The sequence below is a fragment of the Schistocerca piceifrons genome, chromosome 2, assembly GCF_021461385.2.
Source record: "Schistocerca piceifrons isolate TAMUIC-IGC-003096 chromosome 2, iqSchPice1.1, whole genome shotgun sequence".
Lineage (NCBI taxonomy): Eukaryota > Metazoa > Arthropoda > Insecta > Orthoptera > Acrididae > Schistocerca > Schistocerca piceifrons.
The window spans coordinates 420,683,144-420,704,227 of NC_060139.1; the positions used below are offsets into that span (position 1 = coordinate 420,683,144).

The window sequence follows — 21,084 nt, forward strand, 5'->3', positions numbered from 1 at the left end:
TAGCCTGGGCTTCAGCAGTGGTGATGTTGGGAGTAGGATTAAGGTTTTTTAAGAAGGATTGAGAGGCAAGGCTGGAAGTCAGAAATTCCTGGAAGGTTAGGAGAGGGTGATTTTGAGGAAGAGGAGGTGGGTCCCGCTGTGACGGAGGACGGAACTGTTCCAGGCATGGTTCAATTTGGATAGTGTCTTGGGGAGTTGGATCATTAGGAGTAGGATTAGGATCATTTTTCTTCGTGGCAAAGTGATATTTCCAGCAGAGAGTACGGGTGTAGGACAGTAAATCTTTGACGAGGGCTGTTTGGTTAAATCTGGGAGTGGGGCTGAAGGTGAGGCCTTTGGATAGGACAGAGGTTTCGGATTGGGAGAGAGGTTTGGAGGAAAGGTTAACTACTGAATTGGGGTGTTGTGGTTCCAGATTGCGTTGATTGGAATTTTGAGGTTTTGGAGGGAGTGGAGCTGGAAGTGGGAGATTGAGTAGATGGGAGAGACTGGGTTTGTGTGCAATGAGAGGAGGTTGAGGTTTGCTGGAAAGGTTGTGAAGGGTGAGTGAGTTGCCTTTCCGGAGGTGGGAAACCAGGAGATTGGATAGTTTTTTAAGGTGGAGGGTGGCATGCTGTTCTAATTTGCGGTTGGCCTGTAGGAGGATGCTCTGAACAACAGGTGTGGATGTGGGAGAGGAAAGATTGAGGATTTTTATAAAGGATAGGAGTTGATGGGCGTGTTGCTTGGCTGAGTGGATGTGTAGGTGAAGGATTAGGTGGGTGAGGGCAATGGATTGTTTGGTTTGGAACTGGTATAGGGACTGATGGAAAGAAGGGTTGCAGCCAGAGATGGGAACTTTAAGTGTGAGGCCTTTGGGGGTGATGCCAAATGTCAGACAAGCCTGAGAAAATAAAATATGGGAGTGTAATCTGGCTAGGGCGAACGCATGTTTGCGGAGGGAATGTAAATAAAACTTAATGGGGTCGTTGTGAAGGTGTTGTGAGGGTGACATGGTACTAGAAGGTGGAAAGTGGAACACGAGGCTGAAATGAAAATGAAAATAAATATGAAAAAATATATGGGGAGAGATAAAGGTAAAATTAGAAAGCAAATGGAGATCTGGTGTGAAAAAAGGCGGAAAAGGGTTGGTTAGGGCTGGGCTATGATGATCCTGTGGTGAACTTGTGTAGGTAGATAATGATGTGCATAAAGGTTAGGTGGTTGTGTTGCCGCCAAAACACGTTAAAGGGTGGAGAAATTCGGGAAAATTTCGAAAAAACTACGTGAGGATGTATTAAAAGGAGTGGTTTGGTGGTGGCAGATTATGGAAATGAAGCTAACAATTGTTTGATGAAGAAATAATGACGTTAAAACCTGTGGGAAGCGGCTAAAAATGATCGGTGATGTGAGAAAAACGGAAATGGAAATAAAGCAAAAGTTATTAAAACTGCCGAAAGGGTTGTTTAATAGCTAAAACATCACCACTGCTGAAGCCCAGGCTATCCGTGATCTGAAGGCTGACCGATCCATCGTCATTCTTCCGGCGGACAAGGGTTCCACAACTGTGGTACTTGATCGTCGGGAGTATGTGGCTGAGGGACTGCGTCAGCTTTCAGACAACACTACTTACAAAGTTTGCCAAGGCAATCCCATTCCTGATGTCCAGGCGGAGCTTCAAGGAATCCTCAGAACCTTAGGCCCCCTACAAAACCTTTCACCCGACTCCATCAACATCCTGACCCCACCAACACCCCGCACCCCTACCTTCTACCTTCTTCCCAAAATTCACAAACCCAATCATCCCGGCCGTCCCATTGTAGCTGGTTACCAAGCCCCCACCGAACGCATCTCTGCCTACGTAGATCAACACCTTCAACCCATTACATGCAGTCTCCCATCCTTCATCAAAGACACCAACCACTTTCTCAAACGCCTGGAATCCCTACCCAGTCTGTTACCCGCGGAAACCATCCTTGTAACCATTGATGCCACTTCCTATACACAAATATTCCGCATGTCCAGGGCCTCGCTGCGATGGAGCACTTCCTTTCACGCCGATCACCTGCCGCCCTACCTAAAACCTCTTTCCTCATTACCTTAGCCAGCTTCATCCTGACCCACAACTTCTTCACTTTTGAAGGCCAGACATACCAACAATTAAAGGGAACAGCCATGGGTACCAGGATGGCCCCCTCCTATGCCAACCTATTCATGGGTCGCTTAGAGGAAGCCTTCCTGGTTACCCAGGCCTGCCAACCCGAAGTTTGGTACAGATTTATTGATGACATTTTCGTGATCTGGACTCACAGTGAAGAAGAACTCCAGAATTTCCTCTCCAACCTTAACTCCTTTGGTTCCATCAGATTCACCTGGTCCTACTCCAAATCCCATGCCACTTTCCTTGACGTTGACCTCCACCTGTCCAATGGCCAGCTTCACACGTCCGTCCACATTAAACCCACCAACAAGCAACAGTACCTCCATTATGACAGCTGCCACCCATTCCACATCAAACGGTCCCTTCCCTACAGCCTAGGTCTTCGTGGCAAACGAATCTGCTCCAGTCTGGAATCCTTGAACCATTACACCAACAACCTGAAAACAGCTTTTGCATCCCGTAACTACCCTCCCGACCTGGTACAGAAGCAAATAACCAGAGCCACATCCTCATCTCCTCAAACCCGGAACCTTCCACAGAAGAACCCCAAAAGTGCCCCACTTGTGACAGGATACTTTCCGGGACTGGATCAGATTCTGAATGTGGCTCTCCAGCAGGGATACGACTTCCTTAAATCCTGCCCTGAAATGAGATCCATCCTTCATGAAATCCTCCCCACTCCACCAAGAGTGTCTTTCCGCCGTCCACCTAACCTTCGCAACCTCTTAGTTCATCCCTATGAAATCCCCAAACCACCTTCCCTACCCTCTGGCTCCTACCCCTGTAATCGCCCCCGGTGTAAAACCTGTCCCATGCACCCTCCCACCACCACCTATTCCAGTCCTGTAACCCGGAAGGTGTACACGATCAAAGGCAGAGCCACGTGTGAAAGCACCCACGTGATTTACCAACTGACCTGCCTACACTGTGAAGCGTTCTATGTGGGAATGACCAGCAACAAACTGTCCATTCGCATGAATGGACACAGGCAGACAGTGTTTGTTGGTAATGAGGATCACCCTGTGGCTAAACATGCCTTGGTGCACGGCCAGCACATCTTGGCACAGTGTTACACTGTCCGGGTTATCTGGATACTTCCCACTAACACCAACCTGTCAGAACTCCGGAGATGGGAACTTGCCCTTCAGCATATCCTTTCTTCTCGCTATCCGCCAGGCCTCAATCTCTGCTAATTTCTAATTTCAATTTGCCGCCGCTCATACCTCACCTGTCTTTCAACTTCATCTTTGCCTCTGTACATCCGCCCCGACTGACATCTCTGCCCAAACTCTTTGCCTTTACAAATGTCTGCTTGTGTCTGTGTATGTGTGGATGGATATGTGTGTGTGTGCGAGTGTATACCTGTCCTTTTTTCCCCCTAAGGTAAGTCTTTCCGCTCCCGGGATTGGAATGACTCCTTACCCTCTCCCTTAAAACCCACTTCCTTTCGTCTTCCCCTCTCCTTCCCTCTTTCCTGATGAGGCAACAGTTTGTTGCGAAAGCTTGAATTTTGTGTGTATGTTTGTGTTTGTTTGTGTGTCTATCGACCTGCCAGCGCTTTCGTTCGGTAAGTCACCTCATCTTTGTTTTTATATATAATTTTTCCCACGTGGAATGTTTCCTTCTATTATAATGATATATATATATATATATATCTCCCTCTTCACAGTGTGTGTCATTCTAGTTCATACTGAGCAGAAAATCAATTACAGTCTAATAAACAGTTTTCTTTTTCAGTCGGTAGTGAACGGAGAACAGTTGCTTGCTTTCACCTGTGGGCATCAATGTCCTCAAACAGTAACACATGTTCCAGAATGTCCAGCTACATCACGTGTTTTACAGGAACTTTATGAGAGCACAACACCACCTCTTGCATGTCCCCACTGTGTAATGGGATATTTACAAGACAGAAAGGCAACTGAAGTCTGAAACAATCAGGTTGGCAGCCAGTCTACAATGTTGATCGGACTGTGTGGTTTATACAATCGTAAGCATTGAAGAAAATCTATTTTATTGTGATAAAAAGTACGCTTATTGGTCCATGTCCTTTTTATAAATCCATTACTGAAAATTAAACATTTAAGATTTGTAAAGACAATGTAATCCTTGACTTATAGAGTTTTATAGTCAATTGTGACAATGAAACATTTTAATGTTGCCTTGTGGATATGCAGATAACTTTAGAATTACTCTGAGAGCTTTGAGTGTGTGGTGTGGATAGTGTGAATAAGATGGCACTGATTTATGGTAGGAGAGAAGGCTAAATCCAAATATGGATAGTGACTGACAAATTTTTTGTCTACAAGCAGAAGGAGAATGGAAAATAGTGCATATAAGTGTTCACTGATAGCAAAATGAAGAAGTATAGAGCATGACTATTCTCTAATGATTTGGGAAAGTTATCTAATTTCTTGAAAAAGAGATCTGGGTTCAAATAATTTTTGAAGAGGAGAGGACTCTCAAAATTTCAGAAGCCTTTATAAATAATTTTGTGTGTAATCACAGCATGTATAAAAACGTGTTAACTTTTGATATAGGAACTTGTTTCTTGGTTGCGCATGATGACCACTGTCACAACATGTAAGTTATCATACGTGTATGATGTTTACCTACAAAGAAACTGTGTTAGCTCTACCTGGATGGAGCATCCTCACTAGTCATTGGAGTTATAGTCAGGCTGTAATCTCAGTGATTCATTTCCCTTGTTATCATGTTGTATATTGTAGAAAGTTTTGCATTCAATGTAATGCAGCCAAAACCATGAGTCAGCTGAGTAGCACTTCTTTTCAGTGAACTGATTCATGAAAAATCCTTGATTCTTTGGCATTTTTCATCTCCAGTCACGCAAGTGAAATTCAACATACAGTTACAGGTGCCAGGAGGCAGCTTTTAAAATAATGTTAAAGTGTGTGACAGCATTTTTGGAATTAATTTCCAATAATCTTCAGTTTGATGGCTGGGAAAGAAAACACTCATAATTGTAGTCTTAAATAGAAAGATTAAACTTCTCTTGAATTGCAAACATTACATGTCTACAACAAATATCAATTCTTTAGCTTTTTACAGTTTATGAAAGTGTATTAATTGTTAATAAATTCCAGATATTGTTTTATTCTGAATATTATGTTACATGCTTACTGTAAGTGGTATGTATTCCAAAAGAAAGCTAGGTAGAGGAAAAGTATATCTATTGGAGTATACAAATCTTTAGTTGGGCTTGTGGCAACATGTGTAAATTTCTTTCCCTTCTTTGTAGGAAAACTTTTGTCTTTCATATTAAACAGCAATGTACTAAGTCATAATTTGTGTATTCCCTGAATTCAGCTTAAAGTCTTGATGTGTGTCTTAAAAACATACCAGAAATACAGTATTTAACTGAACCTGAGTTCAATGAAATGTGTTAGTGTTATAGGTCATCATTTGTACTACATAATGTCAGAAGCCCTACCTACATGTTCAGTTTCACATGTTCATGTGAAGTTTTTGCACAAGTGTATTAAGAAAGAGTTTCAAGTCTTTCAGAATATTTATCCTAGTCACAGAATGTTTTATCAGTTTTGAGATACAAATTACAGTTACTGTTGTTATCTATCATTATATTGTGTTTTTCTCTTTAGTGGTTCTTAGGATTAACAATAGTATTTTAGAGGTCATTTTTATGTAAATAAACCCTTTTTTGTATATACATTGAATTCAGGTGCATAGAGGTTAAAACAAAGTCAACATGTTGCTCTCTAACATTGTTCTAGTCATTTAAAATTTTCTCAAATGACAAATGATCATTTGAGATGATATGTACATATTTAACTGTCTTATATAATGAAACTGAGCATAAGTACAAACTTGCTACTCTTTATTGGGCTGTAAAATACTTAAAGGCAGTTAGCATTAAAGAAACATAAGTAAAAGATCAGGTATTAAATGTTCAACATACTCGAATGGTTAAAGAGTGCATGTATCACTACAAAGCCACTTGTTGTCAGTTATCCATTTTGTGTTTCCAGACAAATAATAAATCCACATGTATTCATAACTGAATGTGGTAATAACAAACTGCTAATATTTATAAACAGAGCCAGTACAACAGTAAAATGAAATCCTTTTGGGCCAGACATTCATGATATGGTCATATTATTTTCTGCAGCCCATACAAAATATCAGATTGAAACTAGGCAGATGTATAAATTTCAACATCAGTTTTAAGTAGTACCAATTCAAAATGTTTGGTTAAATTATTACTAGTGTTCATTATTGTTCATAATTTATGTAAATGTCTTCCAGAGTAATTTTAGATTTGAATGAGACATAATGAAAGATGTCATATTCAATATGTAACTTTTATATTCATAATAACTGCTTGCTGTGGTATGGTTGCACCTGATTTACTGCCTCATTTTTATTAATTCATAGATGTTAAAAAGAACTTGCTCCTCCAAAAACATATACTTGTACATATAACATCAGGAAACTGGGATAATCTGTATGTAGATGATAGAAGACAACCATATCAACTCTCTGTAATTATATTTTTAAATGCAATCTTAATTTATGTCATGAATATTATTACATAATAACTTTTCCTGTTAAAATTATTGTTTTTGTCTGAAGGTTGTGATGTATAATATTTGCAATGACTACAGCAACACTGTTGGATTTTTTTTAGATATAACACTCACTCTTGTGAGTAGGTGTATCTTCATGTATAATTTAAATTAAAATGTATATCCTACCATTTACATGCAACACTGTTGGATTTTTTTTAGATATAACACTCACTCTTGTGAGTAGGTGTATCTTCATGTATAATTTAAATTAAAATGTATATCCTACCATTTACATGAGACTGCTTGTCATCACTAGTACTTTTAACGGTAGTCGTTGTCTCTTGTCTAGAAAATGTGTGGAGATTTGTCATTGTATAATACCATTATGAATATTATCTCTTATAGAAAATGGTATACCCATTAATTTTGAGAGACAGTTTAAAATGTGAGATAACAGGTAATCTGGTCTCTTATGATGTGCCCTAAGAATTTGAAAATATATACATTTTATTATAAAATTTATTATTTATTTATTTTTTTTTCAAATTGTTGAAGATCACCATTAATAAAATCCCAAGGATACTTGTGAAGTAAACATTAAAGTATCCTGAAACTTAGTAATTTTTTAGTCTCTCTGTAAATATGAAGTAAACCATGTATTTCACAATGGTTTCCTGTGAACAGGAATGGTGGAGGAGCTGACTGGAGCACAGTAGTCATATTTATGTGTCCTAATGGCAGGAATTTTTCAATCTGACAAACTGTCCTCACTTTCAGTCTCCAGTGAAGTAACATCACGTTCTTCTTCACTTTCTGAGCTGCTAAATTCAGTTTCAAACTCCGTTTCACTATAGCTATCCATTTTCAGAAGCACTCCCTTAAACAACAATATAGGGCAGAGACTGAAAGCACATATTTTGTTGTCTAGTATCCAAAGTTGCACAAAGTAAAGGCCGTATCTAGTGGTAACCACTTCAAACAAAACACAATAGCCAGCCTCCAAATGTAGTACTGAAAGCTTTCTAATGGCTGATCTCTTAACTATCAGTGCTGAAACAGATGTAAGTGAGGTTTTTATTTTTTTAAAGACTTGTTCTAAATTGCCTGAGTATACTCAGGATTTTAAGTTTGTCAAAATAAGATAACAAGAGAAATTAAGACTTCATACTGAGGGTTTAAAAACCACATAGCTTTATTTTCTGAACTTTCCATTATCATGGTTAAATGATTTTAGTTTCTGCCTAAAGAATATTTAATAAGAAAGTAGTGCCACCTGTTACTGTCTTCCAGCAGCCTTCTGTTTCATAATGTGTGTACGAAGATAGGTCAACTTCTCACCGAATAGAAGAAGCACTGAATAGCAAACAGGCGTATAAAAAGTATAATAAATTGTTTAGCTTCCAGACAAATTCCTTCTTTTGGATCAAAAAAACATGCTGAAACATGTTTCTAGCCCTATGTTACCACCAATTCAGCTACTCAGGGATTGCAACATAGCTAGGGGAGAGGGAAAGGTCAATATTTTGAAACCAAATTTTCTTATAAAACAAAATGTAAATTATGAGCAAAATCAGTAATCATAGCATGAGTGCATTCCATATCTTTTCCAGCCTGATGATTGGACATGACTATTTTCTGGACAACTGCAGCATTGGGAAGCTGTTTAAAGAGAGCAATCCTGTTACATCCTACATTTTCACATCATTTTCTTACAAGCATTAGGCTACACCTAAGTACCTAAGTATTCAAGCCATACACATCTGATACTGAGGGAAAATAATCAGTGAGAAAGAATAAAACTAAATTTAGCAGTAGCATTAGAAGTGCAGTGAGAGGACTTCTACAGAAAAATATTGAAATAAAAGCAGCAACCAAAAGTAAAATAAAGTTATGTTTAGTGTTGTTACCAGTCTTGGTAGTGTATATAAGGGGCGTGACAGTGTCAGATGTTGGGTGATCACTGTGAAGGACACCGACATACCACACGCTCATGTCAGACAGTGTTACTAGCACCTGACAGTTTGAAAGGGGCCTCATTGTGGGTCTCTGTGTGGCTGGCTGGTCAAATTGTGCGGTAACCAGTTTTGCGGTACATTCAGATATGACAGCAATCAAATGCTGGACTACATAGGAACGTGAGTGCAGGCATACTTGTCATCAAGGTTTCAATCAACCACACCTGACCACCATATGGGGAGATCAACATATTGTGCATCAAGCACATCAAACCCTTTCACATCAGTGCCCACCTTCTGAGAAAAATTAAGTTCTTGATTCGTGTCGATTGATACTATGTTTAATGGAGACTTGCACTGCAATATTGTTTGAAGTGTAACAAGTAAATATTGGGGTTTCTTAGAGTTAATATGCTCGAGTGATGAAATGTTTTCACATTTGGATTGTTATAACAAAGATGAGTTAAAATATATAGCATTTTTAATGTGGCATTTACTGTGTGTTTACAAGGCATTCTCACAGACAACTTTTGCAAACGTGTTTTAACATCAGATCTGAAATCAGTATGAAAATACATAACGCATTTCATGTAATGTGAAACTGATGAAGCAGGGTACTGTTTACAAACGTGAAACTAGCTGTATCCGCATTCATGACATGCGCAGTTGAGTCTCTTATTTGGACTTATTTTACATATTTTTTTTGTTTGTCAACCTGGAGTTCCTTATCCCCTAGTGTGTTGTCTGCTTCAAATTAAATATTTATGTTTTTGGAAAAGTTTGTTTAAATTGTTGATGTTAAAAGATCATTATTGTTCTGTGTTAATGGTGGGGTTCAAGGTCATGAGTTGTAAACACAGTAATGAATAGAGGCACTGTATTTCAGCTGGCACTCACACGAGAGAGAGAGAGAGAGAGAGAGAGAGAGAGAGAGAGAGAGAGAGAGAGTTAATGTGATGTAAATATTTTGTTCCTCAATTACAGATTAATAGTGCTGCAATGTCCAATTTCGATAAGTTTTTTCAAGATATTTGAAAGAGTCACCAAAATTTAAAAGACTGGATTGAAACTGTTCCTGGTGAACCTGCTTTAGCTTACTGCACTGCCCAAATATTTTTGAGTAATGTGGGATGTCTGGCAGTTTTTGCTACACGAAGCAGGAACATTATACGCAGTGTGCTTTAAATAAATAAGAGAATTTCATCTCAACTTGAAGTTTTTTTTTTTTCCGCCAAATAAGTCAGCTGCTGTCCTGTCACCTGAGCCACACACTGCAATATCATCTGCTTCAGAATGGAAGATATCTTTAGTTCCCTGAACAATGAATTTCCTTTCAGAGTTGAAGAATTTGTATTAAAAGAAGAGATAATGATGGTAGAAGTTTTCTGGTGTGTTTAAACAGTATTAACATGCAGTTCACTTTGGGAGACTGAAAAGTATGTTGCTGTGATCTCACGAATGTACAAAGATAGTGCTGTAGCTAACAAGATGCAACTTTAACGAGTTGTACCTTATTTTAATCAACGGTTGCTTGGGTTGCTTATGAAAGCCAGTTATATTTTTCTTGGTTTTGATGAATCATGGAATAAAGCTGTGGGACACACACAAATGTGTTACGACAATATACCTTACTTCCTCCTTTCTTGGCCACTGTAACATCCACAAGATAAATTTTAGCTACAGTGCAGTGCCTCTGACAGTTATAAACATTATCTATCCGACATATGAAAAAACATTGAAGACGATAATAAATATTAATTATTTATATAATATTTTATGATGTAATTGGACATATCGATGTGTATCATACAAAGACAATGATAATTGTTAATTCCTTTTATGATCTGCGTTTGTCTTCCTTTGTTTTTACGTTTTTGTTGGTTGGCTTTTGTAGGTTGCGGACGCAAGACACATATCAAACTGAGGTCTGTTAAGAAATAGTAATTATTTGTTACTTATTACTTGAGAATAGAGTTCATTATTATTATAAATATGAGTAAATTATTATTTGTAACTTTAATTCCTCTCTCAATAAGCATTATCTGTGTTAATTATTTCTTTCTGCTGCAAGGAGCGCAGCCATTGATGATAGCGATTTGTATCGTGTTTTTATCTGTGTTTCTTAGGAAAAAATCATAGGTTTGCTTGATGAAAATTAGTCTAAACAGTGCACAATATGAAAATAAAGTTTAATAAGCATTTCAAATACTTATCCTATTTGCTCTAACAATAGAAAGTCTCTATCAATTGTCTGCCGCCATCTTAACAATTATCTCAGCGGCAAATTCAAATTACGCAACTCTGCAGACATAAATGCCGAAGGTAATAAAAATGTGTAAAAATAAATGTGCACCGGTGCTCCCGAACTCATTTTAATGAAAATAGTTCGAATCAGATCGATTCTTTAAAAACAGTGCTCATAGCACGGTCCATATAACAAACTTTTTCTTGCTGATGTATGGAGCCAAAATTAATTTTGCACGAGTTACGAAGAATATTATTTCAGCTAACAAATGTCAGTGTTATGCACGGCTGATATTCGGTGGTTTTAATGATCATTTTGTTGAAGATAACTGTTTCCATCATAATCAATAGTTGTATAGAATCTGTTGTATGGACTGTGATTTAGTGACACTTACACAGCCTACAGATAACACTTTAACACAATGTTAACTTGGATTTCTTTAGCAACTTGACCAAATCTTTAGCCGGGAGAAAAAATTATTTAGTAATTACTCAATGTAATGGAATAAGATTATCATTTTCATTTACAAATTAGTTAAATACCAAACCACTGAATAACACAGCGAACGCCACACTAGCGCCCACCAATGCACATTTATTCATTTTAATAATTGAAATTGTGATCTATTACAGGTACGGGGTACCAAAACAAACTATTAATCATTGTATATTTACTTGTTTCATGAGCATTGACATCTTCCTACCAAACTACTGTACGAATCTGTATCTGTGCTGGTGCAAGAGACACAAGTAACTTCATATAAGCAGTGCAGTCCACCACTCTCGATCAACACTGGTAGAAACAGATGTTCATGTTCAGTAATTAAACAGCAGCACATGATCAACAACCACTATGAGTGACGTTTAAATCTGAAATCAGTACCTGGAGCCATACGTAGTAATAATTGAATATTCTGGCTGTGAGAATAACATTTTTAAGTGTTATTTGTGTATATGTGTTAGTTATAAGATTATTTTGTGTCAATTGGTGCTTGTCAGTGATTTATATATTTGTTGTGCTATATTGGTGATACAATGGTTAAGCAAAAGAAACAGATTAAACCAAATGAGCATACTGATGCAGAAATGACATCAGAGTCTCAGGTAGAACAATCTACCCATATTTCTGTCGAATTATTAGAAAATTTAATTATGAGTGATAATTTAGTAACTGATGTCCCGATTGATAGTAAAACTGAGGAGTTGCCAAAACAAACTGACACTCCTGCATTCAACCAGTCAGGAATTAATGACAATATTTCTTTTGGGCAAGGGGCAGAAGTTAGCAATACTCAAGCCATGTAGATACAGGATATGCTAACAGCATTATTTGAAAAGTTTACTATTAAAGAGCAGGAGCATGAAAGACAACGTCACCAGGAAAAGCAAAAACATAGACAGGAAAAGCTTGTAGAAGAACAGCAACAGGAGCTCAGGGACCAAGAAAAGGAAAAGAAATTTATGGAAAATATAAACAATATTTTTCTGGAAAGAGATGAAGAAATTTTCCATAGGATAAATCAAGTGTTGATCGATCGTGATAATGCTATTACTACCCATTTTAAGCAGGAGATTGATGCAGTAAAAACCACTGTTGAACCATTAACAAACATTCGAGTTCAGGTCAGTAGCCTTCAAACTGAAGTAGATAGACTAGAGAACCAATTCATAGCTTTGGCTACCGCTGTGGAAACAATGCAGGAGGACATTCCCTCGGAAATCCTAAAGCAAGTCCGAACAGAAGCAGCCAGGGTGCTGAGCTCTGAAAATCAAAACTTTGAAAATCTGACAGTATGCAGTAATGACAACATTGGTACTGACAGGCAAAAGATCGCAAATAATCTAATGGCGAATTTTAATGCACCATAAGGAAGACCAATTTTTGGTAATCAATCGATATTACCACAGCAATATGTGACACCAAGGAACAATAATAGTGAAATAGAATGTACTTGTAATAAAGTAACCACACCACCTGCGAATGATAGCAATTCCATGCACTTTAACTACTTTGATGCATGAAGAAAGCCTGATTAAGCATAGACAGTTTCAAATATTCAACGAAGAAAGCAAGAAAAACATACATCCAGTAGTTTTCATTCGAAACTTCAAAAGTTTTCTTCCAAAATCATGGTTGGAAGAACAGAAAATACAATTTGTGGTTTCACATATTTCTGGTGATGCATCGCTCTGGGCATTAAATGCTGCAGAAACTTACAAGACTTTCCACGGCTTTGAGAAGGCGTTCCTTGATCAATTCTGGTCAGCGTCTACTCAAGAGCGACTCCGTAAAATTGTTTACAATGCAGAAATGTGCAATCCGAAGTCAGGTTCCTTAAGGAAGTACTTTGAAAAATATATTAACATGACCCGGTACTGGGATGAGCCAGTAACCACCAGAGACTTATTGCGAGTGTTAAAAGCTAGATTACCCATACATATTTAATGTTACAGACACTGATCTGAAAGAATTTGTGTCTGTAATTGATTCTCTGGATCTAGTGCAAGAAGACGCCAGAAAAAATTCTGACGTGATCGGCAATACCGATAGTCCTAATAGAAAAAATTCATGGGATGGAAATAATGGAATTAGGGGCGAAGGTAGTCCAAAGAAAAATAAAAGTAAAGCATATAGTAACGGAAAATACAATAATAATAATAGTAGTAAGAATCCATACAACCAAAATTTTGATTATCCTAATAATAATAACAGTAATTATCAAAAGGCTGAAGAACACGAACAACCGAATGGTAATCAGAGGTAGTACCACAATGAAAATCCAAACAATAACAATGGCAACCGAAAGAGACGAAATGACAACAGGTCAGACAATACATATAAAGACAAGCCTAAAATTATGCAGGGTGACAGTGAATATTGGCGACAGCCAGGGCCAAGTCATAGGCAGCCGCAGCAAAATTCTATCAATTCAGGTCAGCCAATAAATTATGTACAGGCTATACCTAATCAATATCCACCGTGGTGGGATCCAAGCAGGCCACCTCCGACTGAAAACTCACAAAATGTTAGAATAGTGGAGGTACCTTCAGAAGCAAAACAAAACACTCAGAAGCCAACAAACTAATTTCAGTCCCTGTAGTCCTTCGCCAGGTGACCTAGGACAACAATGAAGGCAATAGGTCAACCAAACAAAAAATAAACATGATGCGGTATCAGGATGGCAACTGGATCGAAGATGAGCTATATCAGGAACCTGCTGTCTCTGATAATCCACAAAGGGAAAATATCCAAGCAAGTGTCACTGGAGCTGTAAATGGTGTAACAACTACTTTTCTGCTTGACACAGGTGCGAATGTATCAGTTATGAACACGCAGTTTTTCTAGAAGGTATCAGAGATAAGAAGATTGCCGATTTTGCCTGTTGCAAATTGTAAGGTTATAGGGGCATTGGGAAAAAAGGCACAGAGTATAAAATACCAGACACAGGTGGAAGTGTCCTTGGGAAATGATGGCTTATTATGCACCTTCCTACTAATGGATAACTTGTCAGTACTGGTGCTTCTGTGTCTTGAGTTCCTTCAGGAAAGGGAATTGTAATTGATCTCGCCCGTGGGACGTGTGCACTTAAGTACCAACAGCGACCAATAACATTAATGCTGAATCAGGAGTTCGGTGCCAACCTTCCACTGAAGAGAAAAATGAATCTTTCTGTCGGCAAACAGAAGTTGTTAGTGTTGGATCATAAGCACCCATAGATGTGTCACAAAAATCAAAATAATGATGCACCCAGCAACGTGAGTGACATCGTCACAACAATAGAAGAGAGAGTACAGGAGGCAACTTGCATTAATGCTTCAGAGACTAGACAATTAACAGAATTATTATCCGGATACCTCGAAGTATTCATTGAACGCCCTGGAATCATAAAAGATTACCAACATAATATGAAAGTATATCCGCACAAGACCTATTGCAGAGCATCTTACTCGGTCCCCTGGACTAAGAAAAACGAAGTGAATATACAAAAGACCAATCAGAAGTGCAAGTTCACTATACCATAACTGTAAATATAACGTTTATGGTAAAACAATCAGCAGTAATAATGTGATAAAATTATGTATGTATTAGTTTATAAGCTTTTATGTCAAGTATTACACTGTAATATTCATGAATTATTTGAATAAGGAGTAGAGAATCTCCATAATAAATGTATTTTACTCTAAAAGGGATCAATAACTTGACAAAAGTTCACTTGAGTGTTATTGCATTAAATGTGAGGAATTTTACCTTTCTATATGTAGCACACAAATGATTAAAATGCTTAAATAATATATTTGTTCATGTGTAAGAATGGATATAACAAAAATATTTTCATAAGATTGAGTCATTCAGTCCCACACACGTAGCAGGTGTTGGTGGTGTGTGAGCTGTGTGACTGAAAAAAAAATGGAGAGAGAAATAAATATAAAATAAAGTTTTAGTAAAAACTGCTTTCACCACTAGTGAAGCAAAATCTGAATGTGTACTGATTTACGTACACAGTTTCATTACGAAGTCATATAAAATGCTCTTATGAGCAACATTCCGGTTAGACAAACTGAACATGGACATTTGTCCCAAATTACATGGTAAAAAATAATCCCAGTAAAAATAAAATAAAATCAAATATAAATATATGTATCTGTAATAAAAATGGAAATGTACTGTTATCTGGACAGTTCAGTAATGATACTCAGTATTCAGGCTCCACCACATTTCCAAAAGAAATTTGTTGTGTCAGGTAGCTACAGAATTTCTCAGTTGCTCAAAGAGCAATCGATATAACACCAAGCATGAAGAAATTTATTGAGGGTGCGAAGAAAGATAAGAATGAACTGAATAGTGAAAGTTTTGTATTGGTGAGTAAGTTTATAGAGATCCGTTGCTGTGTCTGAAACATGCTTTTTTTCAAATCGTCAGTCTGCAATATCGAAGCCTTCCAAATTGTGTTCCAGACAAATGCTCCATTAACCCCTTTTCTTCAAACAGCTCTGGTATCTATGGTAAAGACAGTATTAGAACATTTTATGAAGCAATAGATATTAGAGAAAAGCACATCAATACCAAGAAAGCAAAAATCTGCTGACTGCAAAAAACATAATTGTAGGTTTTGATACTCGTAATGAAATAAATGAAACCAGTTCAGATGTAAAAACTACCAATATTATTATATTTTGATAAGAATGTAGGATGAGTCTTTAAATATTTGTCATCAAGTTTAAAAACAGGTCACCCTTAACCTACCCGCCGGCACTCGTCATTACATGTTTTGACCGAGGTTCAGTTTTGTCAAACATCAGTTTGACAAACTCACATCTTAATAAGATGCTTTGTATTCTCGCAGAACGTGATCTCGTAAGTGAAACTGTGGCAAATGATGTAATATGTGAATTCAAGGACCTGACTTCTCTACCATAAGTTATCAATTCTTGTAAAGAATACAGTCAGTTGGAAGAAAGGAGGGAGGGAGAGAGAGGAGAGAGAGAGAGAGAGAGAGAGAGAGAGAGAGAGAGAGTTAATCATTTCAGGTGGAGTATGCTTAGTGATGAAGTTTACAGTCTTTCCCATGGGAATGCTGTCATTGAAAGGGGGTTTTTGTTTAATACCTGAATACCTTTTTGAAAATATGAGGAATCTGTTGTTACAAGTTACATAGTGTATCTGATATTGGAGGCACTGACAGTTTGGATATTCCACAGTACCTGATTCACAGCGTAAGGAATGCACACTCACAGTTTATAGAATATTGTAATCAAATCAATGAAGAACAGTATGCAGAGGAACAGCTTATTTTAAAAAATGGGAAAAAGACATGGGAGTGAAAGAATGGGAAGCAAAGCATTTGAAAATTTTAGAAAGTGTCACAGAGAGAAAAAAAAAAAACAGATAACTACATTGTGTCAATGTTCTGTTTCATAAGCAGTGAAATTATCTGAAAAACTCAAAAGTTTGTATCTTTGCCAAATTTCTGATTAGACATTTTGTGTTGTGTCAGTTGAGACTCATATTTTTTCAAGAAATCATTGGGAGATACTTAAATGAAACAGTCATTAATACATGTACACATTACTTGTAATTGAAAATAGTAAAGAAGTGTGTGACTTTTTGGCAGAAAATTGTATTATGGTTTATAGACCTGGTTAATTTCAAATTTCTATCAATTTTATAATCTTGGTTTTGTTTTGAGTGACCTTTATCAGCTATTTTTGACCACTCTATTATAAACCTCTTACGTTAGTACCGTTTTTTTCCAAAACTATGTTATAAAGTTCCATCCTCTTGTAGGCAAGGACCAGAAGGGGTTGCTTACAAATTTCTTTATTTATGACATATGAGAAATAAATGAATACAGGGTGTTACAAAAAGGTATGGCCAAACTTTCAGGAAACATTCCTCACACACTAATAGAGAAAAGATGTTATGTGGACATGTGTCCAGAAACACTTAATTTCCATGTTAGAGCTCATTTTAGTTTCGTCAGTATGTTCTGTACTTCCTCGATTCACTGCCATGATTTCATACGGGATACTCTACTTGTGCTGCTAGAACATGTGCCTTTACAAGTATGACACAACATGTGGTTCATGCATGATGGAGCTCCTGCACATTTCAGTCGAAGTGTTCGTACGCTTCTCAACAACAGATTCGGTGACCGATGGATTGGTAGAGGCGGACCAATTCCATGGCCTCCACGCTCTCCTGACCTCAACCCTCTTGACTTTCATTTATGGGGGCATTTGAAAGCTCTTGTCTACGCAACCCCGGTACCAAATGTAGAGACTCTTCGTGCTCGTATTGTGGACGGCTGTGATATAGTACACCATTCTCCAGGGCTGCATCAGGGATTCCATGCAACGGAGGGTGGATGCATGTATCCTCGCTAACGGAGGACATTTTGAACATTTCCTGTAACAAAGTGTTTGAAGTCATGCTGGTACGTTCTGTTGCTGTGTGTTTCCATTCCATGATTAATGTGATTTGAAGAGAAGTAATAAAATGAGCTCTAACATGGAAAGCAAGCGTTTCCGGACACATGTCCACATAACATATTTTCTTTCTTTGTGTGTGAGGAATGTTTCCTGAAAATTTGGCCATACCTTTTTGTAACACCCTGTATATTCATTAACTGGAAAAACCTAGAATTCTCAGGGAGTTGGGTTTTCCCTCCATTTATGTTTGAGTAGCCATCCTGCAACAGAACAGTGATTTTCCACACATGGCATGGGTCTGTGTGCTGCTGAAGAACTCCTGTGGCCAGAAAGACCTCTGGATCTGTCCCCAATAGAACCTGTTTTGGACCAGCTCAAATATCAACTCGTTCCCAGTGTGAGTAATCAGGACATCAAGGTCAAGCTAGGACAGTTGTGGGCCAGCTTGTCTCACAAGAGGATACAATGACATGATGACATCCTTCCCAACTCAACCGAAGTACAAAATTCAGGCAACAAGAGATGAAGCATCATACTGATATGCAGGGTCGTACTGCCAAGATCTTTATAAATTTGGCCTGATTTTATACTCTCTGAAGTAACATCATATACACTCTCGATCCATGATTTTTTGTTTAATTTCCTCCTCCAATTCTGTGTGTTTCATATTTTTGATCAGGCAGTGTATTATGATCTACTGCAAACACTTACAAAAAAACGTTTTGGCTTCTTCAAACAGTACCATTTACATTATATTTACAGTTTCTTATGGCTGGTGAAACTCGTTTTAGAATGTACCTTAAAAATCACAACTAAGGACTTTTAATTACAACAAATGAAAAATAACTATCCTGAGATGTAAAATTTATTAAAGAAATGCTTTGACATTAATTTTGCACACACCAGAAAGAAAATAAATCCTCATATTCTGGATACTTTAAAAAAGCAAAATAATTGACAAGATTGTCGCATTTTGTGCATGTAACTGTAATACCAACTTTCATGGGTATAAGAGGGCAGGAACAAACAATGTTTATTCCAAATTGAACAGTATTCTCAAGATGAAGATTCAATGCATCCTTTGTGTAGCCCACTTGGCAACCTCAGATGACAGAATGAATAGTATATGAAAAGATGGTGATAGTACTGAATTGCATTCTTGGAACAGATTGAGATGTATTGTCACTCTACAAAGAACATACTTCGAAGCAAAAGATTCAAGCAGAGGATGCAAATATGGTTGTAACAAAGAAGCTGAAGTAGGCTACCACAAAATGAAAAGATTTAGAGTTGCGTAGAGCATGAGGAGAAACTCAAAGATATGTTTTCTTTGAAACAAAGAAAAGAAATCTTGTCATAAGTAGAGTCCGAGACAATGTTCCTGGCAAACTGTTGGTACAAAAGCATGAAAAATGAGAGTTGAAAATTTGATTTGTAACCGTCTGTACACCCAGAGATATGATGAATTGTACTCCGAATTTTTGGAAACAGAACTAGACAGAAACCAGTATTTTGAAATATGGTGTGAAGAAACCCACATTGTATGCAGGGAAGTGCAATGCCTACCATGTGAAGTTCATAGATATTTGACTAGCACAATAACTGAAACTGTGGAGCAAGTGTCATTTATATTAGCAAAAAGTAGAAGAAAGGAGGAGCAACAGGGGTCAAGAGGAAATGCAAGCGAAGGAAATGAGAGAAGACACGATTACCACTATGACTATGCATGAGACAATTATGGCTCACCTAATTATGAAAAACAATGCAGAAAGAGGTGAAATGACAGTACAGTGAGTGACTGAGGTCAGCAATATGCCCTGTTACTCTTTGTCTCTTCTGAGCAGTGGGAAGGTTGCCAACCTTCACCTGTGAAGCCAGCCACTGGCAGCACACATAGCCTACTTGTAATAACCAGTGCCCCGACATGATAGCCACGGAATTCTCTTCAGTAGAAAAAAATGTCAAAATCAGTTGCTACAAACATTCATCAGTGAGTGTGAATGTTCACTAAGCGTTAAGTGACAAAGTAAAACATCAATTATGTGCATGTTTGTGAGTGTTCTGTTTCAACAGACTTACCTCAAGTTGTATTTCTTTATATTGAGATGTTATTACAAAGACCACATTTTCTGCCTGTCCTACATTACTTACATAAAAAAATAAACTTTTATCTATTTCTTTGTTATGATAATTAGTATGTTTGAATTATTACACTGAGGTGACAAAAGTCATTGGATACCTCCAAACATCGTCTCAGATGTCATTTTGCCTGACATAGTGCAGGAACTCACTATGGCATGGACTCAACAAGTCGTTGGAAGCTGCTGCAGAAATACAGAGCCATGCTCTATCTATAGCCATCCACAACTGCGACATTGTTGCCAGTGTATGATTTTGTGCACGGACTGTCTTCTCAATGAAGTCCCATAAATGTTTGATGGGATTCATACTGAGTGATCTCGGTGGCCAAATCACCCGCTCAAATTGTCCAGTATGTTTTTCAAACCAACTGCAAACAATTCTGGCCTGGTGATGGCACGTTGTCATCCATAAAAACTCCATAGCTGTTTGGCTGAAAATGGGCTCCAAGTAACTGAACATAACTGTTTCTAGTAAATAATTGGTTCATTTGGACCAGAGAATCCAGTCCACTCCATGTAAACACAGCCCACACTGTTTCGGAGCCACCACCAGCTTGAACAGTATCTTGTTGACAGCTTGTGGCCATGTCTTTGTCGGATCTGTGCCACGCTTGAACACTATTCCAGCCCTTACCAACTGAAATGGGGACTCATCTGACTTAGCCATGGTTTTCCAGTCATCTAGGGGCTAATGGATATGGTCAGGAACACAGGAGAAGTACTGCAGGAAAGTCAAGCTGTGAACAAAGGCACTCGCATCAGTCATCTGCTGCCACAGTCCATTAACATCAAATTTCACTGCACTTTTCCTAACAGATATCTTCATTTTATGTCACACGCTGATTTCTGTGGTTATTTCACACAGTTTTGCTTGCCTGTTAGCACTGACAACATGAGCAAACACAGCTGCTCCCGGTTGTTAGGTGAAGGCCGTTGGTCACTGCATTCTCTGTGGTGAGAGGTTATGCCTGAAATTTTGTATTCTTGGCACACTCTTGACACTGAAAATCTCGGAATATTGAATTTTCTAATGAATTATGAAATGGAATGTCCCAAGATCTAGCTCAAACTACCATTCCACATTCAAAGTCTGTTAATTTACATTGTGTGGCCATAATCATGTCAGAAAC

General features: G+C 37.9%; 1 protein-coding gene across 1 annotated transcript in view; it reads left to right on the forward strand.

The window, feature by feature from the left end:
* Positions 1–7,181, forward strand: part of LOC124775860 — a 416,537-nt gene extending 409,356 nt beyond the window's left edge. The window contains exon 30 of the mRNA XM_047250694.1: positions 3,878–7,181. Within this exon, the coding sequence (XP_047106650.1) occupies positions 3,878–4,069 (192 nt within the window). The 3' untranslated portion in view covers positions 4,070–7,181. The remainder of the gene's footprint in view (positions 1–3,877) is intronic.
* Positions 7,182–21,084: the final 13,903 nt, after the last annotated feature.